Genomic DNA, 23,013 nt, shown 5'->3' with positions numbered 1-23,013 from the left:
ATCAGAGGTTTTAGACCGACACCGTAATAAACCAAGCGGCTCCTCTTGCGGCTCAAGCTTATATTGTACCTTAGTAATCAACTCGCCTTACAACATTTCGATGGGAACATTTGAAACGTGCAGAAACACATGTCTTGCATGTGTTCAACTTATTATTGTTTGAATCGCAAAATATGAATAAAATTTAGTCATAATAGCCCTATAGAATGTAATATCGCAGTGTGCGATGTGTACACTCTGCATTCGTAAAGTTAGAGGCAAATTCATAATTCATGACCTAATTACACATAGCTGTTTGGTCAAATGCCTTACATTTTGCCATTTTTTGGTCAAATTGTCAAAATTGTCATTGAAAACAATCCATAAAGCCGCAAAATCCAAACCCCTTTGCGAGCCTTTCGCTATTTCCCCATTCCCGAAAAGACAAAAATTTGGTAATTTGACGGTCGTTTTAGCCACTTTTCAAGACGCGGCCGGGAGCGGTACTGCAGATTGGGCTCTCATAGGGTATATCGTCCAAACTTTAAAAATGTGAAAACATGTCAAACATTAGGCTCAAAGCCAGTTGATACTTTTTCAAATAGCTCCATGTGTCTTCACGTACATTTAGAACTGCCATTGTTATACAAATCGGGATAAAAACGGCCGTTTTTAGGCGTCGCGTTAGGAGCTTGTGTAGTGCCTTGGTCGCCCCTCGAAGCGCCACCTACATTGTATATAAATGTACACATCATGTTTTGTACGTTACTAGTAGGTTAAAAACATACGTAGACAGAATCTGTTTTTACTTAGCAACTGTTTATTTGCTTATGGAGGGAGATAGGCTGTCGGAGAAGCTCGGACGTCATTCAGAAAATATTATAATATTTGACCTCAACATCTGCTTGCAGATCAACGTTTACTTTGTCTTGTTTCAGAATACAGAGTAGCAAGCTGACTTCTACAAATATTCTTCCATAATCTTAGTTAGGCAGTCTAGTTTCAGACGATCGTGTGACAAATATATAGTTGTACTGCCCGTTTTATTTTGAAAATTGGCAAAAATTAAATTTGTTCATGGAAGGATATAAAACCTAGTAACTATCCGAATAGAAAATTTGACTTATTTTGCGCATTGATGTGCGACTACTTTCTTTGCATATTTAATATTGTTTGAAAGATTATCCTCGCGTATTACACGTAACGTTATAATTCAAATTTTCTCACAGAAGGATGCAACAGGTGTGTGACACCTCCTCGGACAATCGCTAATCGGCGCACCTTTATCTCCAGGTTTGTATCTTCGCTTCGTCTTTTATGCGGCCGTGGGCATTTAGAGTCTTAGTGAAATCACTAACGTTATCTACTAACTAGTACTACTTGGAATATTACTTACGAAGAAGAAACAAACGGATATCTACATGTTCTTTGATGTGTTGCGCTCTCCTAAATCCCGTGCGTTACTAGCCTGGGTACCATTCTCCGCGGTCGGCTTTGGGGAGCTTTACCCGGCACCGACCTGCTTCTGTCAGCCTGTCTGATTAGCTGCCCTTTGAGATTTCGCCGATAGAGCTTGTAGCCGGCCTTTTGAGTTTACCCCGCCCCGCTCGGGGCGCGACTAAATTAATATAACCCCGTAAGAACTCCCCCGGCCTGTACCAATTAACTGTACGGGCGGTCACCCCTACACCGCCGAGCGGCCTCGATGGTATGGTTCCCAGGCTAGTGCGTTACAAAACAATCCCCCACCAACATTCATTCGATTAGTATTTGTTTGAACAATAAATGAAGGTTATAATTCCGTAACGTTTTCTGTAATAATGTAAGTTGCGATTTGGTATATCCTTACTTACCCACTACGTAAGAAAATTATGTGTACATGAATGTAGGGGGCGCTTCGACGGGAGGACATGGTGTTACATGGGCTCCTCGCGCGGCGCATAAAAATCGAGCCATTTTATGGTAACTGGTGTTTTCAAATGTCTACAATGTCATTTTAAATGTGCGTGAAAATGTATAGACCTGTTTTAGAAGGTATTCGCAGGATTTAAGCCTACTATCGGGCGTATTTTGACAATTTTTGAAGTTGGGACGATATACCCTATGCGAGCCTAATCTGCAGTACCGCTCCCGGCCGCGCCGTAAAAAGTCTTAAAACGACCGCCAAATTGCCAAATTTCGGTCTTTTGGGGAATGGGGAAATCGCGTAAGGCTCGTTAAGGGTTTTCAAGTTTTTACGGAATAATCCACATTTCTGCTTTGCCAAAGTCTTGATACGTAGAAAACCCATAGCTTTACTTTCTGTAGGCTTTGATTGAAATTATTAGTGCCGAGGGATTTGAAATTTACGTTTTTCTGATGGCGGAAGATGTTCTTTTGTAGGAATGATTTTTAGTTATAATTTCCTCTTAGATTTAATTATTTTCGTCGAATGAATGCATAGGTACAAAGAATAACTCATTTTACATATTGTCCTGTGGCGTTTTTGTCAACTTTTGAGGTTTTAGAGTGGTTTATTCCTATTTCCAGTTGAACAATATACTGACGCGGCAATCCGTGATGTATTACCCAGAATGCCCCTGGTTCTACAGATTTGATTGACAGGACTAACTTTTACATTTGTTCTTTTTGGAGGTACGTAATTCTGTTGTTTTGTCCAGTTTCAGAAGATGGCGTGACAAACTGGCATACTTCCTTTTTTTTTATTTGAAGACTTGCGAAACATCGGTGCCACTCATGAGAGGAGATAGGCTCTTTCTTGCTCTTGGTATTGAAGCTTTCATTTACCCAATTCTGATTTTCCGACAATATCTTTGACATTAACTTAAAAGTTCCATGCATCATTACAAAATCGGTTCATATGTAGTTCATATGGGGTTCAAAGTACATGTACCATAAAGGGCTTTCCACCACCCCCTCTAACGTTACGTATCAACCCACCATTTTCTTCTTTCTGACTTGGTGTCAGTGATCTAAAGAAGGGTGTACGTTTTAAAGTGTAATAAACTTTCTCTCAAAACCATGTTTTCAGGATTTTATTGTATTTCAACCCACCAAGAATCTTACAGTGATCTAGTAATTAAGAATCGTACAAAAGACATTTATAAATACAAATACAACTATCTTACAAAATGCCTGGGAAACAACTCCTAACTTGTACACTCTTTCCTCTCTTGCTCGCTCGCTAGTAAAATGTTACATCGACTCTCGTTGGCGTTGGTCTACACCCACAGTACAATGCATGGTGACAAAATTGAGGACCAATAACATCTTCCAACACATCCGCATACTCAGTCACTATGATACAGAGATTTTCATTGGTTCAATACTGTGTAGCTAAATAATTGCACAACCGATCAGAAGAAGGCTTGTGTTGAGCTAGCGCGGAAATTACTTGACATGATGCAAAAGCTTCCTTCATTGGTGTCTATATATAGGTAAATTGAAACCTGTGTCTTCACAGTGTAAGTGAGTCTTAGGCACAGTATAGTCAACATGTTAGAAACAGCAAATCTAAATAGAAAAAACAACATACATAAATAACATTACGTGAACAATGTATAACCATAGTTTCCTTCCTTATGACTAAGATAATTGCATTTTGGTGTGAAGGGACTTAAATACCTTCCAGTATTTGTTTACAAAACAAAAACTGTACGACATAAAATTAAATATAACTCTATGTGACTTCCACCATGTACATGCTTTAGCATATTTGGCTGAAAGCGAAATAGTCTGAGTCCTTTGAAAGTACATTTTATACTTCTACCTGAACTTGTAGATATGAAACAAGAAGGTTCTAAGTATCAAACCTGTTGTAATACGAAAGCGACAAATACTTGTAGAAAAATATTGTTGCTGCCCTTATAACATCTGTAGCAAAAGCTCCTCGTATGGAAATATATTTACAATATTTCCTTTTCGTATATAATAGCCACAATTCGATCACATAACTTACTACACAGTAATAAAAACGCCACCCTTACTATGCTGTCCCACAGACAAGCTATGTACAATATTCTCTCCCTTTTTAACACCGGCGTTTTTAAATCATTGCCTCGATACATAAATATGTACATACATACATACACTTTTTAAGACCTCTATAATGTCAGTCTGTAATGTAAAGGCATTGCTAGATAGAACTGTAACGTCATGGATCAAAATATGCTTCTAAAAAAGAAGCATTGCATAGGCGTTTAGAAGTTGTATAATTTTGTATTTAGTGAAAATTTCGGACAGAAAACTAGCCTGGATACCATTCCTACCTCTGAAGGCCATTTTTTCGTTTAGCACTTAGCAAAACCAGGGGTACAAGCGAAAGAGTGGGCCAACTACGGAGGATGGTACCTGGGCTTTCAGAAAATACACCTGGTATTGTTTGAATGAGTAACTTACGTAAACAGTATTGTAAGAGCTCAAAGGCTCCAAACACCATGCCTATCGGAAATTCTGCCAGACAAAATCAGACAGAAAAACAAAAAAGTTCCTCAAAGGAATATGTCCTACCCGGTTACAAAAATCCAGGTAAAAATGCTATTCTTTTAATCTTTCAGAAAATCTTTCGAATACAAGTAGGGATTTTAAAGTCTTTGCTCTTGCTACGATTTTTAGAAAACAAAATAAGTTAACAAGCTGTAAAGGTTATAACCCCCCTTGCTTCAAAAATGATGTTATGACGATTGCACCATAACTCTTTCTGCGCCAACTTTTGCATGGATCTGTTAACGTTTAGTACAAAAGGGGGGTTAACATCTCCTGGCTTTGGTATATAACGGAAAGGTTGAGGAAACTGTTGTACGTTAGAGCTTATTTTCAGGACGATTCTCGAGGGAAGAGGTTTGTTAATTTGTTTGTTTGTTTGTTTATCTCAGTAGTCGTACTGGTGCGGTGTGTAGGAGCGCTGTTCCCTATCCATGGAGCCAGAGGAGTAACCGTTCGGCATGTAGCTCATCGGGAGTTCCTCCATGTCTTCATCGTCACCCAGGCGACACAACAGGCACACCTGCAAATATACAAGACGAGCTATCATTAGATATTCTTTAGATATTCTTCATTGAACCGGGACAGGGGCCGCTACAGGTTACCCTCCAGATCCTCAGATCCGTTGCTGACGTGTTCTAAGCTGTCGGGTCCCTAGAAGGCAATTCTTTGTGAATTCTTCATTGAACCAGGACGGGTGCCGCCACAGGCTACACCAGGAAGTTTGCAGGCTATAGACTAGAACTAGAACTAGAGCCCATTAACTCCAATCCTATACCTGGAGTGGTACAGGTATTTGAAAAATAATTTTCCGTGATATGCAACGTTTGCACCAAAACAGATACGTCTAAGGCTGTCACGAACGCTACGAAGAAATTCCAAAGAACGGAAGAAAGTGGAGACCTGGGCTCTTGTAGCAGTTTGATATATTTTGTCTAACTCTACACAACTTCCCAATGACACTCACCTTTGGTAAGAAGATGATGACCACTACAATCGTGGCCATACTCAGAAGTCCGATAGCGATGACCGGGTCCTCGGGAAAGTCCGTGGTTTTCAGGCAGCAGATCCAGGCCACCAGACAGCCGATAGAGAACACGATCCCCACGAAGATGAAGCGGGACTCGCTCATGTTCAGGTCCGAGGGGCAAGCCAGCATACTGAAGAGCTATTGGATAGAAAACATAAAACTGTTATGTTGTCTTTTGTCACTACATCATAAAACAAACGGAGTTGCTTGGTTTTTGTTAGAGATATAACGTTACGTTCGCATACATTGACATTATAAAAACTAAGGTACGCTTTACACATGTTTTTCAAATTGTCGTACTACACCTGTAGTCCACTTCTTTCCTAGACTACAGCCTCGTGAGTGTAAACTGCAAAGAGACAATATAACACTAATATAACACCAGCTCTGATAACGAAGGAAGATACCTGACTACCTGAGACCGCCATACATGTAACTATAAAAACAGTCCCTTTAAAGAGATCAAATAATACAGAATCAGCAATCAACGTATGCAGGCGTTCAAGACGTTTTAGACGGCTTCGGTAACTCTGTTTTTGACAGTCTGCTTAACACACACAGTTTAATAGAAGTGGTTCTAAGTTGACTTAAAGATTCAGTGTGTAAAACGGACCAATGTGGATATTCTGAATTGTGTTTGCAAGCAGATGTCTAAACGCACCAGTGTGAGGAACATGAGAAACATGACGTAGATGAGTGACATGATGAGGTCCTGGTTGGTGGTGCCGCACGCGGTGGTGGCGGGTTCTCCCGAAGGGTACACGATCTTAGCCGAAGGCGGCACGATCCACAGCCACTGCACGACGGCGACGATCTCCGGCAGCAGGAGCAGGATGGTGAACAGCAGCTGGGCCCTGTTCCCGCTCATAGGGGTCAGCTCGTCAAGGTCACGCCGGGACACGCGCCAGATCCGGATAGCCTGTAGGAAGACAGGAAAGACGTGAGAGTTTTGTGGAAGACACAAATGTTATGCTACAGTCAAATTTCCGAACCGGGACCCAGCCGGGCAGCTTTCGGGGAGATTGATATAAAGGACGACAAAACACTCAAAAACGTTTTGAAAAATCATTCCTTGATAAACATCTTTATATTTCATTTCCGCAAACATCCCAGTCGGGGCCCGGTTTAGAACCTCAGCATCACTGGGGGATCTACTGCCCACGGGTAAGAGAAGAGAGAGTGGTCGGACCAAAACAAAAACAAAAAACAAATAAACAAACAAAAGAAGTTCCTGTCTTAAACATAATTTGGCGGTTTTACGACTGCATACAATTTGAGGATTTTCCTATTCGTGATGAGTGACAAATATCGTATGAAAAATTCATGACAGCAATTTGAGGGCAGTCTTAATCTTCATCAGGACATTCTAAGGCCAGTCCTACATGTCTCGTACAAAATTCTGTCTTTTGACGGAAAATCGCAGTTTCTTTGGTGTTGCCGTAGCCTCTTTGAAAATCGTAAGACAAAAAAAATCGAGCGACGTATGTGTTTTGCCTTTATTTCTTAAATTCGTCAATGTTCAAACACAAGAATCAAACGAGTTGTCCATCTTCGGTAATTAACAATCAAGTACCTTCAACAGCATGGGTGCGAAGACCAGTGCGTGGATGAACCCCATGCCGACCCTCCTGACGCCGCAGACGATCTCGTGCGGGTGGATGACGTAAGCGTAGGCCAGGCCGTACATCAGGAAACAGCCGAACAACATGATGTAACCCAGGCAGTGCGCGCTCTCTCGGCTCTTGAAAGAGTTGTCCAATCTACAAACAAACAAACAAACAAATTAACATACAGTCAATAGCGAGAACATAAGACGGTAGCTACAACGTATAGACGTAGCCTCCGTCAAAACCAAAAAATGCAAGACAAAAACAGAAAGATACAAATATTTGACAGAATCTCTGCCACTCTCTCATTGGTCGAACGAATAATTGCCTTGCTATGATTGGTTGAACTGCTAATTATAATAGACATTCAGGATCGGTCTTGAAGGTTCCTGATTTTGGCGCGCTTTGTGGTTTCTTGTCATCTAAAGGAGTTTGTAAAATAAAATACATAGCAACATTCCGATGAATGATAAATGAAGAGAATGTTTATCTACCTGTAGCAAAAGTAGAAGCCGATGATGATGCACAACAGCGCCCCCTGTGCAGCTATGATCATAACTGCAAGTGCCCATGGCGTGGCTCCCGTCAGATCGCTCAGTATGTCCGGGGTGGTAGGGGGCGCTGTTGTAGGTACCGCGGTCTGAGCAGACGACTGTTGGCCGACAAACGCCAGGAGCAGGAGGCACAGGGCTGACATCCCAAAACGATCCATCGTTGGTTCTCTAATATTTCCTAGAATGAACAAGAAAAAAAAACAACGTCTCAGGTATTGTACGAAATTCTCATTGTCACAGGTGTGTTACCTGTTCAGCTTGCCTACCAAATCAAAACAGTTTCTGGCTTCTTGCAATTGCCCCTCTACATCAACTTGGAGACAAAGAATTGTTGGTTCATGTTGCTTGTCCGCAACCTCCTTACCTTCACTAAGCAAGAAGGTTATGATTTTGGTAGCGTTTGTATGTTTGTGAATGAATAGCATAACTCGATATCTTGACTTAACTATTGATGGCTTGTCACGGAATTTGGTGTGGTATCGAAAAAAAAATGGTTAGATTTTGGGCCATCTGGCGGCTTTCCTTAGTGCTGCAGCATAACGTGTGGTTTTGATATCTTGCTCGTCTATGTCCTTGATGAATAAAAAAAGCTGAAAAGGCTTCAGAAATAGACGGAATGTCATAAGCATGGTGACCTTTTAATAACGGCGTCTATAATGACCTAAAATGTGTTTTTATAGCCTGTTGACATCTTGCCAACTTGACATGTCTGGTTGCTACGCCGCGGGGCAGCAGACAGAGCGATGTGCCGTGGGAGTGGCCGTGAGGTGTGTGACCTATAGTCGCACATGCGGTCACAAATCACAGTGCACGTCACATCTAAAGTTTCAAACAACATCATTTCAAAAGATCATGCTCATACTGAACACCCAAGGCGAGTCTATTTTCCTAAAACGTCCTTCGATTTGTTTGTTTGAACATTTGTTTTCATTTGAAAACCCACACAAACAAAAAGTGGTTCTCTGTTCCTTTTCGTTCGCCGTTTGCGAACAGCTGTCATCGCCATCAAGTGGGGAGAACTTTGTCAGTTAATGGTCCGGTATCCATTTAAACCCCGTAGGGAGCCTTCTGATCTATTTAGAATAGTCGCGAAGATCGGGAACTATTAAAGTTCTACATGGGCAACAGGTCGTAATGCCGTACGTTCTAAACGATTGTCTCGTAAACAGGCCGTACATTGGGTCGTTTTATGGTCCCTGCAACACATCAAACTCCTATTAGCTCGGCCCTGCATACAAGGCTGGCTACTGTAGCCTATACCGTATACGAAGCTGGCTATTGCTGTTTAAAACCTATCTCACGTCTATCTACCAATCGATCTGATGCGGGACGTTTCAGTAACATCCTCAATAACATTATCCGCACCACTAATGGAACGTCCGAATGATTTTCTACGGCTCACAAATGTGTGATAGAATTAGGACAGCCTTGGGAGAGGTCTCGTGCCCAGATATTTAATACCTGCTGGAAACAACCTGGGAACGAGCTTCGTACGTGACAAGTTTCTCGCTTTGGATCTGAACGTGATCTTGACGGTTATGTTCCGGCAATTCTTGGGATGGAAATCACATCAACACAGCAGGTATTGCAAGACCAGTAGAAAAACATCCAATAACGGCCAAAAACAGCAAGCCTTGCAATTTCGGGAAGCTTTTATTTTTCACCTTTATTATATCATATATTAAGGAAGTGAGGGCTTGTCGCACGGCATCTGAACCTCCAAGCAGATGTGGAAAGCCAGAATTGTAACGTCACAGAAACAGGGAGTTTTACAAACGTCGTAACAATTTTACCTTCTAACATCTTGGAGAATGCCTATCGTTACAAAACTTTGATTTCAAGTTGTCTTTTGGGTCAAACAAACAAACAAACAAACAAACAGATCCTAGACGTTTAAGACAAGTATTAGGGAAGGCACAATAGCGTTGAACGTTTCTGAGATCTCAGCCTTTCTATCATATGGTAAGCGAGAGAGCTCCTGTCTATGAAAACAGTCGTCTTTTGTCTAAAAATACAGTGCCAACAACACTTGATCTTTCCAAGCCCCCGGATAGACGAGAGTGGCTTCAACAACGTGACAACTACGGTCTACATTCAACTCAGAACTGGTGATAGGGAGGTCGATTGCTCAACAGCCTGTATCTACAATTTAAAAAATCGCAACAGACACTACTATACATTCTGTTCCAAGGAGTAAAATTCATTCTACATTGTCCATTTAGCACTCAACATTGGGAAAGAGTACGGTAGTTGAACACACACACCACTACCAGCGGACTAGCCCCCTGCTGTAGTGATTGCGCAAAGGTGTGTGGCCTGAGGGCTCAAAAACGGAGACGAGCGCCTCCATAGGTATCATTTTATATGAAAGTAAAATATTTCTGGATCTAGAAGTTCTTGAAACAAATTTCTAAAAAAATTCCCACAGTAATCCTTGTTGTTTAAACACAAACAAACAAAAACAAAAATGGCTACGTAATAAAAGTAAACCACATAACGATACATGTATGTGTAGAATCAGAATAGGTAGGACTAGGTGGTCAACGATCGATACACCATAAATGTTTACATCCCTCTAGCCACTGGAAGCCTCCACAAAACGACATGTCGTGCATAAAAGACAAGTCTGAGGAGATTTAGAACGTCTTTGTGAAGGTCAAAGTCGTCCCTAGAGGTCATATCCCAGATGTGCAGGACACGAGAGAAGTTGGAAAGACTGAGAAGGCACGCCAGTCACACACGCAGAGTACAGACGTGACGTGTTCGTACGTGTGGTCTGGAGAACGTTTAGTTGCTTCCAAGTTCCAACCCTGGAAGAAGTGACGGTGACCTAAAAGCCCTCCCTATAAAAAGACGCAAACACGTTCGATACGAAATACATATGTAACACATGTACCGACAAACCTACGGGGCATAACTTTACATTTTATGCCCCGTAAATTCCAACAAACAAACAAAAAACCATTCACATCAACAACGTTTCTAGCTAAAAGTGCCGCCCCAAAAATTCACATTGGTATAGTCTAGTTGACGATGTCTTTTAGCATAGCCACTAGAATACATCTATGGATATGAATTATGATATGACATTCATTTCTGTCCAAAAAGACTTCTCAAATTCATTTCGTGGCAGATCAGTGCTGACAAAATGCCAATACCAACAAGAACATTTGTAACGAAATATGGAGTGAAATACTAAATGTACATCACGCAACCTGCTATTAATAAGTAAATTGGCCAGAAAATTGCTTGCTACAAGTAGAAAACATGACGTCTGGTCTACATCTGACTATATTTTGTATGATCATAACAAACGTTTAGCATTATAACGAGCTGCTTTCAAGTATGCTATTTAGAAAGAAAAAACACAGAACGTTATAGATCTACTGAGGCAATAAGAACTCAAGTTCGCTTTCGAGAAAAAGAGAAACATAACCAGACATGTTCCCCTAAAAGCTTAATCCATTTCGGGAAGGACCAAAAACATTGTCCTTGGATATTCTGGCCTGCGTTTTAGTTCATCGTCTTCTGTATATTTGTGTATTTGGACATGTCGGCATGTGATATGATACGGGTTGTTAGGTCTGACACATGTACGGCACGTGGTTAGCCTCGTACCCAGCCCTCTTGGGAAAACCTAGCAGTTCACTAATGGTATGTTTTGAATTCCTAATGGCGTCGGCTTGGAGTTAGGCTATTGACTCTGCCAAATGAGCTCTGTACAGCGCTGTTTCGTTTCGTTCTTCAAACATGGGGACCGTGTGTGAACATCTGCTGGGACATACTAGAAGGTGGCGGGGAAAACTGATGCTTTCACAGTGCCAATTAGCACATCGTCACTAGTATGGAGTACAAGTAGCCGGGGCCGAGGTTACCACGGTCCGTTACAGGATAGTGTCAACAAACGTTTGGAGCTAGATAATCAGCGGTCTCTTTCAGATAGAGTTTTCACAACTTTGCAGCATTTATCATGTGATCAAGAACAAGCGAAATGTTTGTCACATGTTTGATAAACAACAGCAACAAAAACAACAACAACAACGCAATGTTTTGACACATGCATGTACGCACTTGAAGCCGGATGGCATTGAAAAATGGCGTAGTTCTATCAAGGAAATTGAAAGGTTGTACAATTAGGATAGGAAAGGAAGAAAGCTCACAAATACATGTGGAAAATATAATACTTACTGCATTTATACTCAATATAAATATAGGATTTTATTATAGAAAAAGCTATTTTCATAAAATACATTGATTGACATATACGTGACAAGAGACCAATATACCAACACTAATATTGGAGGCATCGTCAAAATTTCAATCGGGCCAGAAAATAGGTCAGACCGCGAGTTTTTGTCGCACAGCCCGTATACGATTGCATGTGGAGGCCTGAATACGAAATGAAGTCACACACGTTAAATTATACCTGGCTGTAATTTGTGGGACGTGACAGTTGTTGTAGATGCATGGCGTGAATTTTAATACGATTACCGAATGACTGATGAAAAAAACCTCACATCCGCATACTTTTGCCATCCCACAACCAAAACACGGATATTGCGTCACGCTCGCAGCTGGAAAATTGCAAGTTACGAACTGTGACATTTGTCTTTAAGCTATCAACTTAACATTAACGTTATGTACCTACATATTCATCGTGTAGCTAATTACATAGCTCGGAGACAGACAATCGTACAACGCTACGTGCCTAGTAGCTGTGAGAAACAAGAACAGCTGTCAAAACCATTGTCATATTTGTCTTCGACGTAACGCCACAACGAGATAGCATACAGAGAAGTTTACGTTGGTAAACAAAGGAAAGATGGCGACGTAAACATGTCAGAAACGTCAGGTAGAACGGCATTAACTCACCTGGAAACGGTGGACGTGGAAAGAGGGTTGGTAGAGTGAAATATACGGTGTGCCTGGAAAAAACTAACAGGGTGTAATGATCGAGCTACATGCCATCCGGGTGAGTGGCAAACATCTGTGCCGACGATATCACCGGGCAGTCTGACGGGGGAGGTCCGCAGGGCGGGTCAGGGGGGAGCACGAGGCATTTCCGACGGAAGGAGTAGGCACAGGGCAGGGCACGGGGACAAACCGTTAATACACCAGATAGGTGGATATGTTGTGTTATAGTACCGGTAATAATAATAAAGATTGGACGAAGACTTTCAATGTACATATATGTATATTCCCACTGGGCTAGATATAGGTCACAAAAGAATGCATATGTGAATATCTATATCATATCTGAATATCTATATCGTGAATTTACATTCTAGCTATCACAAGAATTATAATCTAGTACTAGGGGAATCACTCCACATTTCTTTGTGAATGTGAAAATATCGGAACAGACATGTTTCTCCAAACTGATGAAAGCTTCTTGTCCAAAGACATTGGAAATATGGATTTGTATACAATATATTACCTAGGAGTATAAATAAAGTATTATATAACTATACCATGCCAATAAAGCGATAGATACATATCATTGTATTACCAGAATAATTTGGAAATAAACACTGTAAGTTTTACAACTTTGTGGATGGACAAGTGGACACACCCTCGGAACAGTAACGGTTTGCCCCTCGCAGAGTCATCGTTCAAGGTTGTCCGACGGCATACCAACCGAATCAGAGGACCCGAATGTCACAACATGACCCGGGTACCAAATTGTTGCTGAATCTCACAATGCAATACAAAGGAAAACATGCGACTAAATATTATTGTGGGAAGAATTACTAAGTATATTGACCTATTAAAGGTTTATGCTGTTCATATGTTTAGACATCATACTACAACCGCACACAATGGGAAACGGACACACCAATCCGTTTAAATGTATAGAGCTCAAAAAGGTCAAACATGTTTCAATTCATCATGCTCTATGCACAGGTGTCTTTAGACATTTTCGGGTCGTTGAACTCTGATCTGGGGGGCACAAAAATCTAAACAAACTGGTGTAAGTACTGTAACAGTCTGACTTGTCGACCTTCTGTCTAAATATACACGCACGGATGTTTCTCAGTTAGAATGCAACTTGTTTCAATGATTTGCTGGTATCGTCATAACTTTGTATTAGAATGTTCGCCATAACTACATGTAACGTTACTTGAGCTTTGAACCAAGAACACACTCCCTATAAATGTGATAGAATTATGCACGTGGTGCATTTCTTGTTTAGCCATTTCTAAACAAATTTATCCTAGTCCGCACGGTCGTCGATCATTAGGCACTTTCGTTACCTGTCCCCCACAGTCAAGGCCCCATACGTCCCGACATTCTACCAAATCGACAAATGGTCAGTTCCTAAAGAATTTCGAAGCTTCGAAAACTAAATCATGACAAACTCATCATTACTCATGATATCACTACGTCGTACGATTTTTTTCTTCAAAACGGAATAGAGAAAAAAAATCGCAATTGACAGCTGTCAATCATATGACCTCGCTAAGTCACCTGTGACAGGATTGGTCGGCGTAGATAATTGATAGAATGACCCTGGAGTCAGCCGTGTGCCCAGTGATGTCCCAGAGGTGGGCCGGTGAAAATTGCGGCCACTTGTTCTCATTTATCAAACGTCACACTGACAAAAGGTTTTACAAGAGGTCTCAGAGGTACAGATTGGGCTATCCTATCTTCTTTTCCTTACTTTATTACAGTTGATTTAATCAGAAATCATCGCTCCTGATTGGCTGACAGAAGGAGCTATGTTCTACACCAACATCACTTGTTCTAATTTCAATATTTCTTGAATATTTATAAACCCTTGGCCAAGCATAGGTTGGTGGGGAAGGTTGTTTCCTTGGTGGGGCAGGTGAAAAGAAAACGGGGCATATGATAGATCACTTAATTGCACAACGATTGTACAAGGTACAAAGGTATGGCATCTACAGGCACATAACTCATAACTACATAGTGGAGACATACCGGGTTTATAACTACGGTTCTACTGCTACAAGAGTGTGTAGTACTAGTATAGGATGACAATGGGCTTTTACGATCTTTGGAGGGAGTTCTAACGTCTACACATTCTTTAACATTTTTTCCTATGTATACTATAAATAAGAGGTCGCAATCTTCCGACAACCTTTGATTGGAGACTACGCGCAACTGTCCTATGGCAATGCCATAGATCGCCTAGCTTTTTCCCTGCATGCGACAATATCTAAAATGAACCAGCCCCAACCCACTGTCAGGGGAGGGACCGCTTTTCAACACGAAATCTTCATCACAGCGAGGGACAATACATTCAAAAGATGACAGATGGTAGCAATGAAAAATGTGCCATCCGACAAGTGAGTTAATTGACGTGTCAGGCAGACATCTGTTGTGTACAAACAACAGGGAAGCAGGAACAAAACAGCGGGAGGAAAAGTAAAAGTCACCGCGGTAATAAAAACCAGGTGTTACGATCGCGGTTTGACGTGTTTTAACATCCACGAATTTCAAAACACGGTCTTTTCAAAGGCCTTTGTTTACAGAACACAATTTCGGATTACACATCATTACACTGTACACGATCACACTCTATAGATCAATGGGGTAAAGGTAAAAGTCAGACAACACACGTGGAACATTGCCCTGTAGATCTACAGTATTGATTCAACTTATCTGAGATGCAACGTAATTTTATGATGCGCAAGAAACAAGTTACCAAAATTGTTCACTTATATACAAACATTTTCCATGAAAACGCGCTCCTCTAGTGTACTAAGCCACATACAACGACCTGATTTCGGATGATTTTGTGAGCCCTTTAGAGTTGTGAAATTTTTGTAAAAGAATTCCCTTCCTAAACGTTACCAAAAAGACGTTAACCATATCAAAGATTGCATGTTAATTATAAGAAAACGTAGAACATAGAAAATGTTACCAACTTTCCTTACGTTAAATACCAACACCTGCTCAGAAAGTACAGACGATAGCGGCACTGAGTGAAACATAGGACTCAAGATAAGACACTGCTTTCAACAGGCACTACTTTTAAGACCTCAAGGGAACAACCTAAAGGCGTCAATGATGAAATACAGCTTCCCAGATAAAAACAACAACACCTAAATCATGCTTTATGTCAACGCTGCAGTGTTCTGACATAAGCAGGTCCCATGTTCCTTGTCGTTAGAACATCTGTCTCGTCTCTATATCGTGTCTACCGTCGTTTCATTTTGGGGGAGCGCCGATTGTGATTCTCAACGTTGGCCAGGTTTTCTCTCAAATGCTCTTATTATAATGAAAAGAGGGTCTGCTTATTTTTTCCATAAAGCAAAGGCAGGCCTTTTTAGTTTCCCGTATTTCGAGAAGCTATTTTATTTCACGCAATGTAGTAGTGATGATGATGATGATAATTTCCCGTAAAGCGTAGCTACTGCAATTGACGTAAAGCGTAATCGAGATATTTTTAAATGACTAAAACATCGTCTGGCCTCCCGTTTTTTTTTCGTGAGTGTGGCTGAGAAACCACTATTGACCTAGTCTACCAGTACAATTTGACCCTCAAAATACAGTAAATACCTTCAGAGTTTCAGAGGGTCAAGATTTCAATTTCTCGGTGGAGCATGCCCCCCGACCTACTCTCCAAGCAGAGGTTAGGCTCCGGCTGTTTTTTTAGTCGTTTTCATCCGGCTTTCTATTTTGTCATTTTTTTTCGCTGTGTCCGGCCTAACACAGCAAGATATAATGCAAAATAGAAAGCCCGATAAAAACGACTAAAAAAAACGTTAAAAAACAGCCTGAGTATAACCTCTGCTTGGAGAGTACCCCCGACCCCCCTAAAAGGTCTGCGAGGCTACCGACGGTGCGCACGTGTTTCCCCAGTTTATCTGTCAGTTGGCGCGCTGGGAGGACCAACAGGGCAACCTTAGGTCTGTTTTACTTTATCTACCTGTCAGTTAGGCTGTTGAAAACACTACGTAAACACCTTCTCTTGTGGACGGTACGTGTACTGTTGTTTTGAAACGATATGGACACATGTAAAACGGAGGTCCCATGTTCGAGGAGGTGCCTCGAGCACGCAAATCAGCCTCATTACTAAAAATTGGGTACCTTCTGGCTGCAAATAATACACCAGATGTATCATTATTATCATTATGCATGTAGATAAGTTAATTGATCTCCAAGCAGATGTTGGGAGGCACAATCGTTACGTTTTCCGTATCCGTGAAAATCATCAGGTCAATTCTAGCAACTTGCAAATTGCAGCTAGGAAAGAGTGACCAACCTCAGAATATTTGATAGGAGATCAGCTTGTAAGAGAAATACACTTTCGAAGCAATCTGAATGTTTATACATTGGAATGAATCTATGATAACTGATTCTAACAAGGAGCTTTTATCAGTTGATTCTAATAAAATTATGTTAGATGATAAAACGAAATGAGCGAAATGGCGGGAAGGAAAAAAGAAGTGGTCGAGAGGCATTGGAACGTGAACCACATGTGATATTCCATCTTGACTGTACGGAAAGTTTTTCGGTCCTTCTCCTGTTTTTCACTCGTTATGATGTATTGCATGGAGTATATTGACGATTGTATCCTCCCAACTTTTTATCAGGCGGGTTGTTCAGATTAACGATTGTTCCCTCCCAACGTTTTATCAGTCGTCTTGTTATTCCAGCTAATTACACACCACAGCATGACTACACCTCCCCAAGGTTACAGGAAAACCCATCAAAACAAAAACAGCTTGCACAGGGACGAATTTGCTCATTCCGAACATTTTTTAAGAACGTACAAAGACGTGCCATAGAGAAAAAGAAAGGAACTTATACGACCAAATCTTCAATCTTTGAGGAAAAGTCTACTCTATATAATTTGATATATTCTGAAACATGGTAGTGTTACATTGTTATTATAACGGTATCTTGAGTAGAGGGGTAGAAGTAAACATGAGGGGAGTTTTACTGTATTTCACAGTAAACTTTAAAGGATGACAGAAAACGCAGGTAAACGTAATGATGAATTTAACTGCAAGCATGACAACCGTGAACGATATTGCGTTTAGCTGCGAGCATCACACGTACCACTACACTGTTACTGTAAGAACACTTGGCTCGTGTCTTGTGTTTTCCTTATCGTGAGAAGACAGCACGGCTCCGGATTTCCTCATGACACGGCCTCGGGAATATTCCCCTCGCCTGCGGGATCGTTCATTTCACGCTGGTCACTTCAGAACACGGCGAATACCGAGAATTCTTACTACGCGAACAGGGAACTGATTAATGTGATGTTGGCAGACAAAACAAAGAAGCCATTTTTCATTCAGAGTCAGACATCGAGCGAGCATATTAAAGATTGTCTTCAAACTCTGACTCAATTTCGATGTCGTCAGATCAGAAAGCAAGGACGTTTCTTTATATCCAAATGTTAACAGCGAGAAACAAATTATGTGGAAAACTTTTCAGCATTCTTCTAGAGTAATCTAGCAGCGCCAACTTTTCTTCCGAAAACTGTATAAACTTACCCTTTGGGGCGACAGAGAGACATCGTTCTAAAAGCTAATTGAAAACTGACACTGCGCTTTTTATACATTCGCTTGGAGTTTCAGACACAGCCCAGACATTTTGGGTGACGTAGAGTTAAAAAGAATTACTTCCAGACCGCAGAGAACTAACGTGACTGAAACTTAGTGAAAGAAAAACAATTCCCGCCAATTCGTCAGGCAAAATTTCCCGCCATTCAAGAAACTGAAACTTCTCTGAACCACGACCGACCTCACCAGTCGCCATGGTAACGGAAATCAGGCGACAAATCTGTCTTTTACGTGAAGTTGAAAAGTTGGCGGTGGAAGGCACGGCAGTGATTCACTTGTGACTCAGTAAAACTACTCAAAGTCTGGTGACCAGAACTAATGAAATAAATTTCGACATTCTTGGGCGTTTTGGTCACAGGAGAGGTCCCATTCTTGCCATAGTGTGTGTGAAAGAAATATCTCGAAACAGAATCCACAAGAACAGATATGGACCGAAGAGAATACATGTTATGGAATTAGTTTGAGTGTGAGAAAATGTTGGTTGAGCTTTTTCATGGCGCCGATTCATATTTTTTAATCAATTCCTCTGACCTCCAAGCAGATATGTGGAGTCAGTGCTTTACATGTCTTTTCGTAGTCTGTGTAACACAAACTCCGCTGTCCAGGGCTGTAACTGGCCCCTCCCCCCGGAGAGGGCCGGCGGATGTTTGGCGGGCTGCTATAAGCGAGATTTAATCAGGCTAGTCTTTTCGATACTTTCCATGCGCTTTTCTTTAATATGGTCCACGTTTTTATCTCGCCCTTCCCCCTTCAAGCAGATGTAGTGCACCACTGTGTGTTTTACGTGCGTTTTTTAAGGCATTCTTTATGCACTGAATCAGATCCTACATCTGCTTGTAGATAAGTGTTCGAACAACTTTCTTGTGGTAGTCTATGTTACCCTTTTCGTGCAATTTTGAAGTATCCCCAAAATCTTCGCTGAATCGTCCCTATAGGTTTATTTCGTGAGCCAACTTTGGAAATGATTCATCGTTTGACGTGGCGGTGTTATCAGGGATATGCCATTGAACCCTCTATGACCTTCAACCTGACCTTGCCCTTCCTACAATGGCGGTCCATTTGCCGTATTGCGGATCACTACTGAAACTGATAACATTGTACAATCCTCTCTAGAACATTTCTGTATTACCCATATTAAAAGCCCTGACCTGATATCACCTCTATTGAAGCACCATGAATTATTTACATCTTTGTTACCTGTTATATGAAAAAGAAAAGAAATGTACTTTTGAGATTTATCGCCATTTTTCAACCAAAATGATAAATGGAACCCTTCCGTTTCGGTCCCTTCCTTTCATACGATAACCCCTTTCCCCTTTCTGTCTTCCCGTCCACCAATCAAAATCCACATTTTGAACTCAATTACAGCAGTGACCAATCACCAATAAACAGAGCATAATTCAGTCAACGCAGTACGGTATGGTTCTTTTGTCACATAGCGGACATTTCATCTGCTAGCATGATCTACGCCCTTTGGTTCACACAAAGGCCAAATTTCAAAACACGCTGGCGTAAAATAGCGCCATCTATAATTCATAAGACGGAGTTGGAGAGGATTGCATCTTTAGAAAGTGCCCTGAAATCCTTTGATCCAGCGACACAGAAGAAACGGATGGGATTGATGAGTTCATGCCCCATTTGTACCGTGAGGTACTGACATGCGAAAATGGCGTTTTCTGTCATAATTTTGTTGGCACTTCTACGCACGCTTCGCTTAATTATAGCTACATGTCTTCTTTTATTCACACGTTAAATTCAGACATGTTTTGTTTGGATATCAATGGCACTGACGACTACCATAAAAAAACCGACCAACTTAGCATGTGTGTGTGTGTGGGGGGGGGGGGGGGTACGTATATGTGGATTTGTTCGTGTGTTTTGTGTTTCAGTGTATATTGATTTGTGTTTGTATGTATGTATGTTTGCATGTATGTGTAGATGTGTATGTGTGTTTGTGTATCACGTGTGTTTTGCAATTTTCTATATGACAGTTATCAAAACTACTAGTGCAATATAAAAATCCATTTCTAATCCCACTACGATCTTATTTGACTTCGTTCCTATCCACAAAATTTGTTCAGTTTCTCTCTCACTATGTCGTATCAACTATCATAAATGTCCGATACAGCTAAAGCCTGGGAAGTGGGAACACTAAACTCCCTCAAGAATCCACAACATGTCGGGCATTTTTGCCGAGAGGAATTCGGGCGATTTCTTCCCTAGAACGACAGCTATACTCCTTAATTATACTCCAGCAAGAATGTCGAAGGTAATCCAGAGTCCTAGTAGATGTTTTCCCTACTTGGTATGTGCATTTCTCCCACGGTATGGAGTTTCTCTATTTACATGCTCGCATCTGTCGACAGAAGTGGAACTCGAGTTCAACTTCACGTGCCTGCTTACTGGTCAAGGGTAGTTGAACTTGACAGAAGGAGGGGAGAGGAGAGGGCGGCATTTTCTGTCAAAACCATTAGCATATTTTGACAAAATTCCATTGGAAAAGATCTCTAAAGTTTGTGTAAATAATTTCTACTGTTCATCTACTGTTTTCGACCAGTCCTCCGGTCTTCTATTCAGAAAAATAAAAACATTGACGGACACGCAACTTCTCTCTCATTGGTCACACTGCTAATTGCCACTCTCTCATTGGCTGAAGAACTGCGAAGTGTCACGTGATTTCGCAGGTGGTTGGAAGTCGGTACCGGCCCCCGTGCGCCACACTAGTACGTTTTATGTACTAATACAGACGTACTTTCATGCTAAATTCTACCGTTCCAGATGTCAAAATAATGGTTTAAAACTGAAATAAGATTTACTTTTTGCTGGTGTCTGTTATAAACCGCTTCCTTCGGTTCTCAAGCAGCTAGCTATGAAAGCGATTTCGCCTTCCCGAACATCGGCTAAGGAATCAGAATGGGTGTCTTGAACATGCTGTTATTCCAACACACCTAGTATCTCGACGACAAAAACAGCATTGAAAAGTAGGCCTTGTAAGTGTTGACCTTGCCCAGAGGGAAGACTCAGAACAGATCAGTCCCGTTCCCACGTGACGTGAGGACGATGACAAAGCCAGGGGCGCGGGGAGGCCGACCCCAGCATGCCGGGCGTGCCGGGACGATTAGCGACACTTCGCTTCACAAATCGTTCATAAATCGCTTGATTTTTATCCAAACTTGGCGATAAGAATTAAAGCATAATAATTCCGATGCTCTAGTTTTGTGGCTTATGACATTGCGTACGCTTGTGAACGTTATACGAAATACATAACAGAGAACCACCACAAAGGTTTTTGCTATAGAAGGGTTTTACTGTGTATCATATAAACAACATGTGACATTTGCAATTACGCCGAAATGTCGTTGCACGGGTACACCTTCTATTATGGTGTCAAACTTGGCAAATTACTAATAAAACGATTTTTATGACAACTGCGAAATATTGTGTGCCTATTTTAGAAGTTATGTGTTGTGGTTATCATTTTTGCCGCGTTTCTGATACAAAAAAAGGTAAAAATTTCTGTAGGTGTTCTTGCCAAGAAGTAATTAATGAAAGACTTAATAATATCTGAATTACAATTTCACCCTCTTGAGTCACATCCGCAATTAATAGACAAAAACAAACCGAATCAGTCGTGACTAACTCGTTGGCATCCTTTCCTTGTGATACATTTCTGTTTGCGACTCCCATAATCAACAGAGGCCCTCCCGTGAAATTGGAAAATAGAATAATACATACGCCCAGGGGACCTACTTATGATAAAACCGGGCATTGTGATTCTCAGGCGAAAAATTGAAAGCCATTGAGAGCGAGGGGGCAGGCGGATATAGGGTCAAAGCGGGTTGAATCATTATGCACTGGTAGGCTCGCAGGGACGTAGCTTGTAGACAAAAGAGCGCAGAAAACATAAACTAGAACACAAGATTACTAATTGACAGAGAATGAAAGGGGTATATATAATAGTAAATAAAGGCAACAAAGGGTCAGAAGATATGCCAAACATTGGGTGTGTACATTACAACACAGTTCTTGTCGTCGGTTCACTCTACTCTAGCTCTATGAATTCACACTGATCTAATTTTGAACACCAGTTGTGTTTTTTTGGCCTTCTTTCGTAACGTCTATGCATAGCCGTTCCTAAACTGTCGGTAGCTTGAATCTAGATCAAACACAGACGAAACAGAAGCTCCGGTCAATGGCAATACATAGTGGCGGGCAAGCACTGGCGATACCAGCACGACATAATTTGTAGTACCTTAATTATGCGGGTTGCCGAACTAGACCACATTACAGAGAGGGAACTGCAAGCTAGCTTCACTTACCTTAATTCTCGACTGGTCGCGGAATTTCTGGCACCAAACCGAAGACTGTGGACTATTCTTAGGTCGCGACACGTTAGATCCTTCTCTCTGAAGAGTTGAGAGTGCAGGCAAGCAAAGATGTGGCCTATATACACACTTCCGAGCCCACAAATGTATGAACTGGTCTCTCTCTCTCACTCGGGCGCTCACTTCACTTCCGCGGCCAAGAACAGGACGATCCAGTCGTGACGTCACGAGGCCCTCAGACGAGGGGTGACGTAGGCAAGAATATGTCCCAACGGCCAACCACACCTAACCAAGATCGAGGGTGGTAGCCTCTCTGTCTTGTGCTTTGGGAAAGGTCGCCAGTTATTGTTGTCTTGTTCTGCGTACTGGCACTACTATTGTTGTGCTGCACGAAATTGCTCCGGGGCAATGGGCGGAACCATTCGGTCTTTGGGAGGGTACTAGTATGTCGGCCACTGGCGCCAGGTGTGCAAACCAAAGCAGGTAAACTGTTGATAT

At 41.5% G+C, this 23,013-nt stretch overlaps 1 protein-coding gene across 2 annotated transcripts; it reads right to left on the bottom strand.

Annotated features, from left to right (window-relative positions):
- Nucleotides 1–2,999: 2,999 nt before the first annotated feature.
- On the bottom strand, nt 3,000–22,897 carry LOC118431911 (G-protein coupled receptor family C group 5 member B-like). 2 transcript variants are annotated; one of them, XM_035843343.1, is made up of 6 exons: nt 22,510–22,897; nt 7,593–7,830; nt 7,065–7,251; nt 6,153–6,410; nt 5,429–5,629; nt 3,000–4,984 (listed from the first exon to the last, which is right to left on the bottom strand). In XM_035843343.1, the coding sequence occupies exons 2-6, from the start codon at nt 7,808–7,810 to the stop codon at nt 4,850–4,852; spliced, it is 999 nt and encodes a 332-aa protein (XP_035699236.1). In that variant the 5' UTR covers nt 7,811–7,830; nt 22,510–22,897; the 3' UTR covers nt 3,000–4,849. The 2 variants fall into 2 exon arrangements, with proteins under 2 accessions (XP_035699236.1, XP_035699237.1); XM_035843344.1 differs by lacking the exon at nt 22,510–22,897 and adding an exon at nt 12,525–12,720.
- Between the last annotated feature and the right edge of the window lie 116 nt (nt 22,898–23,013).

This window comes from Branchiostoma floridae, chromosome 15 (assembly GCF_000003815.2).
Source record: "Branchiostoma floridae strain S238N-H82 chromosome 15, Bfl_VNyyK, whole genome shotgun sequence".
Taxonomy (NCBI): Eukaryota; Metazoa; Chordata; class Leptocardii; order Amphioxiformes; family Branchiostomatidae; genus Branchiostoma; species Branchiostoma floridae.
The sequence above is the reverse complement of the archived record's forward strand: the minus strand, read 5'-3'. Positions and strand labels throughout refer to the sequence as shown.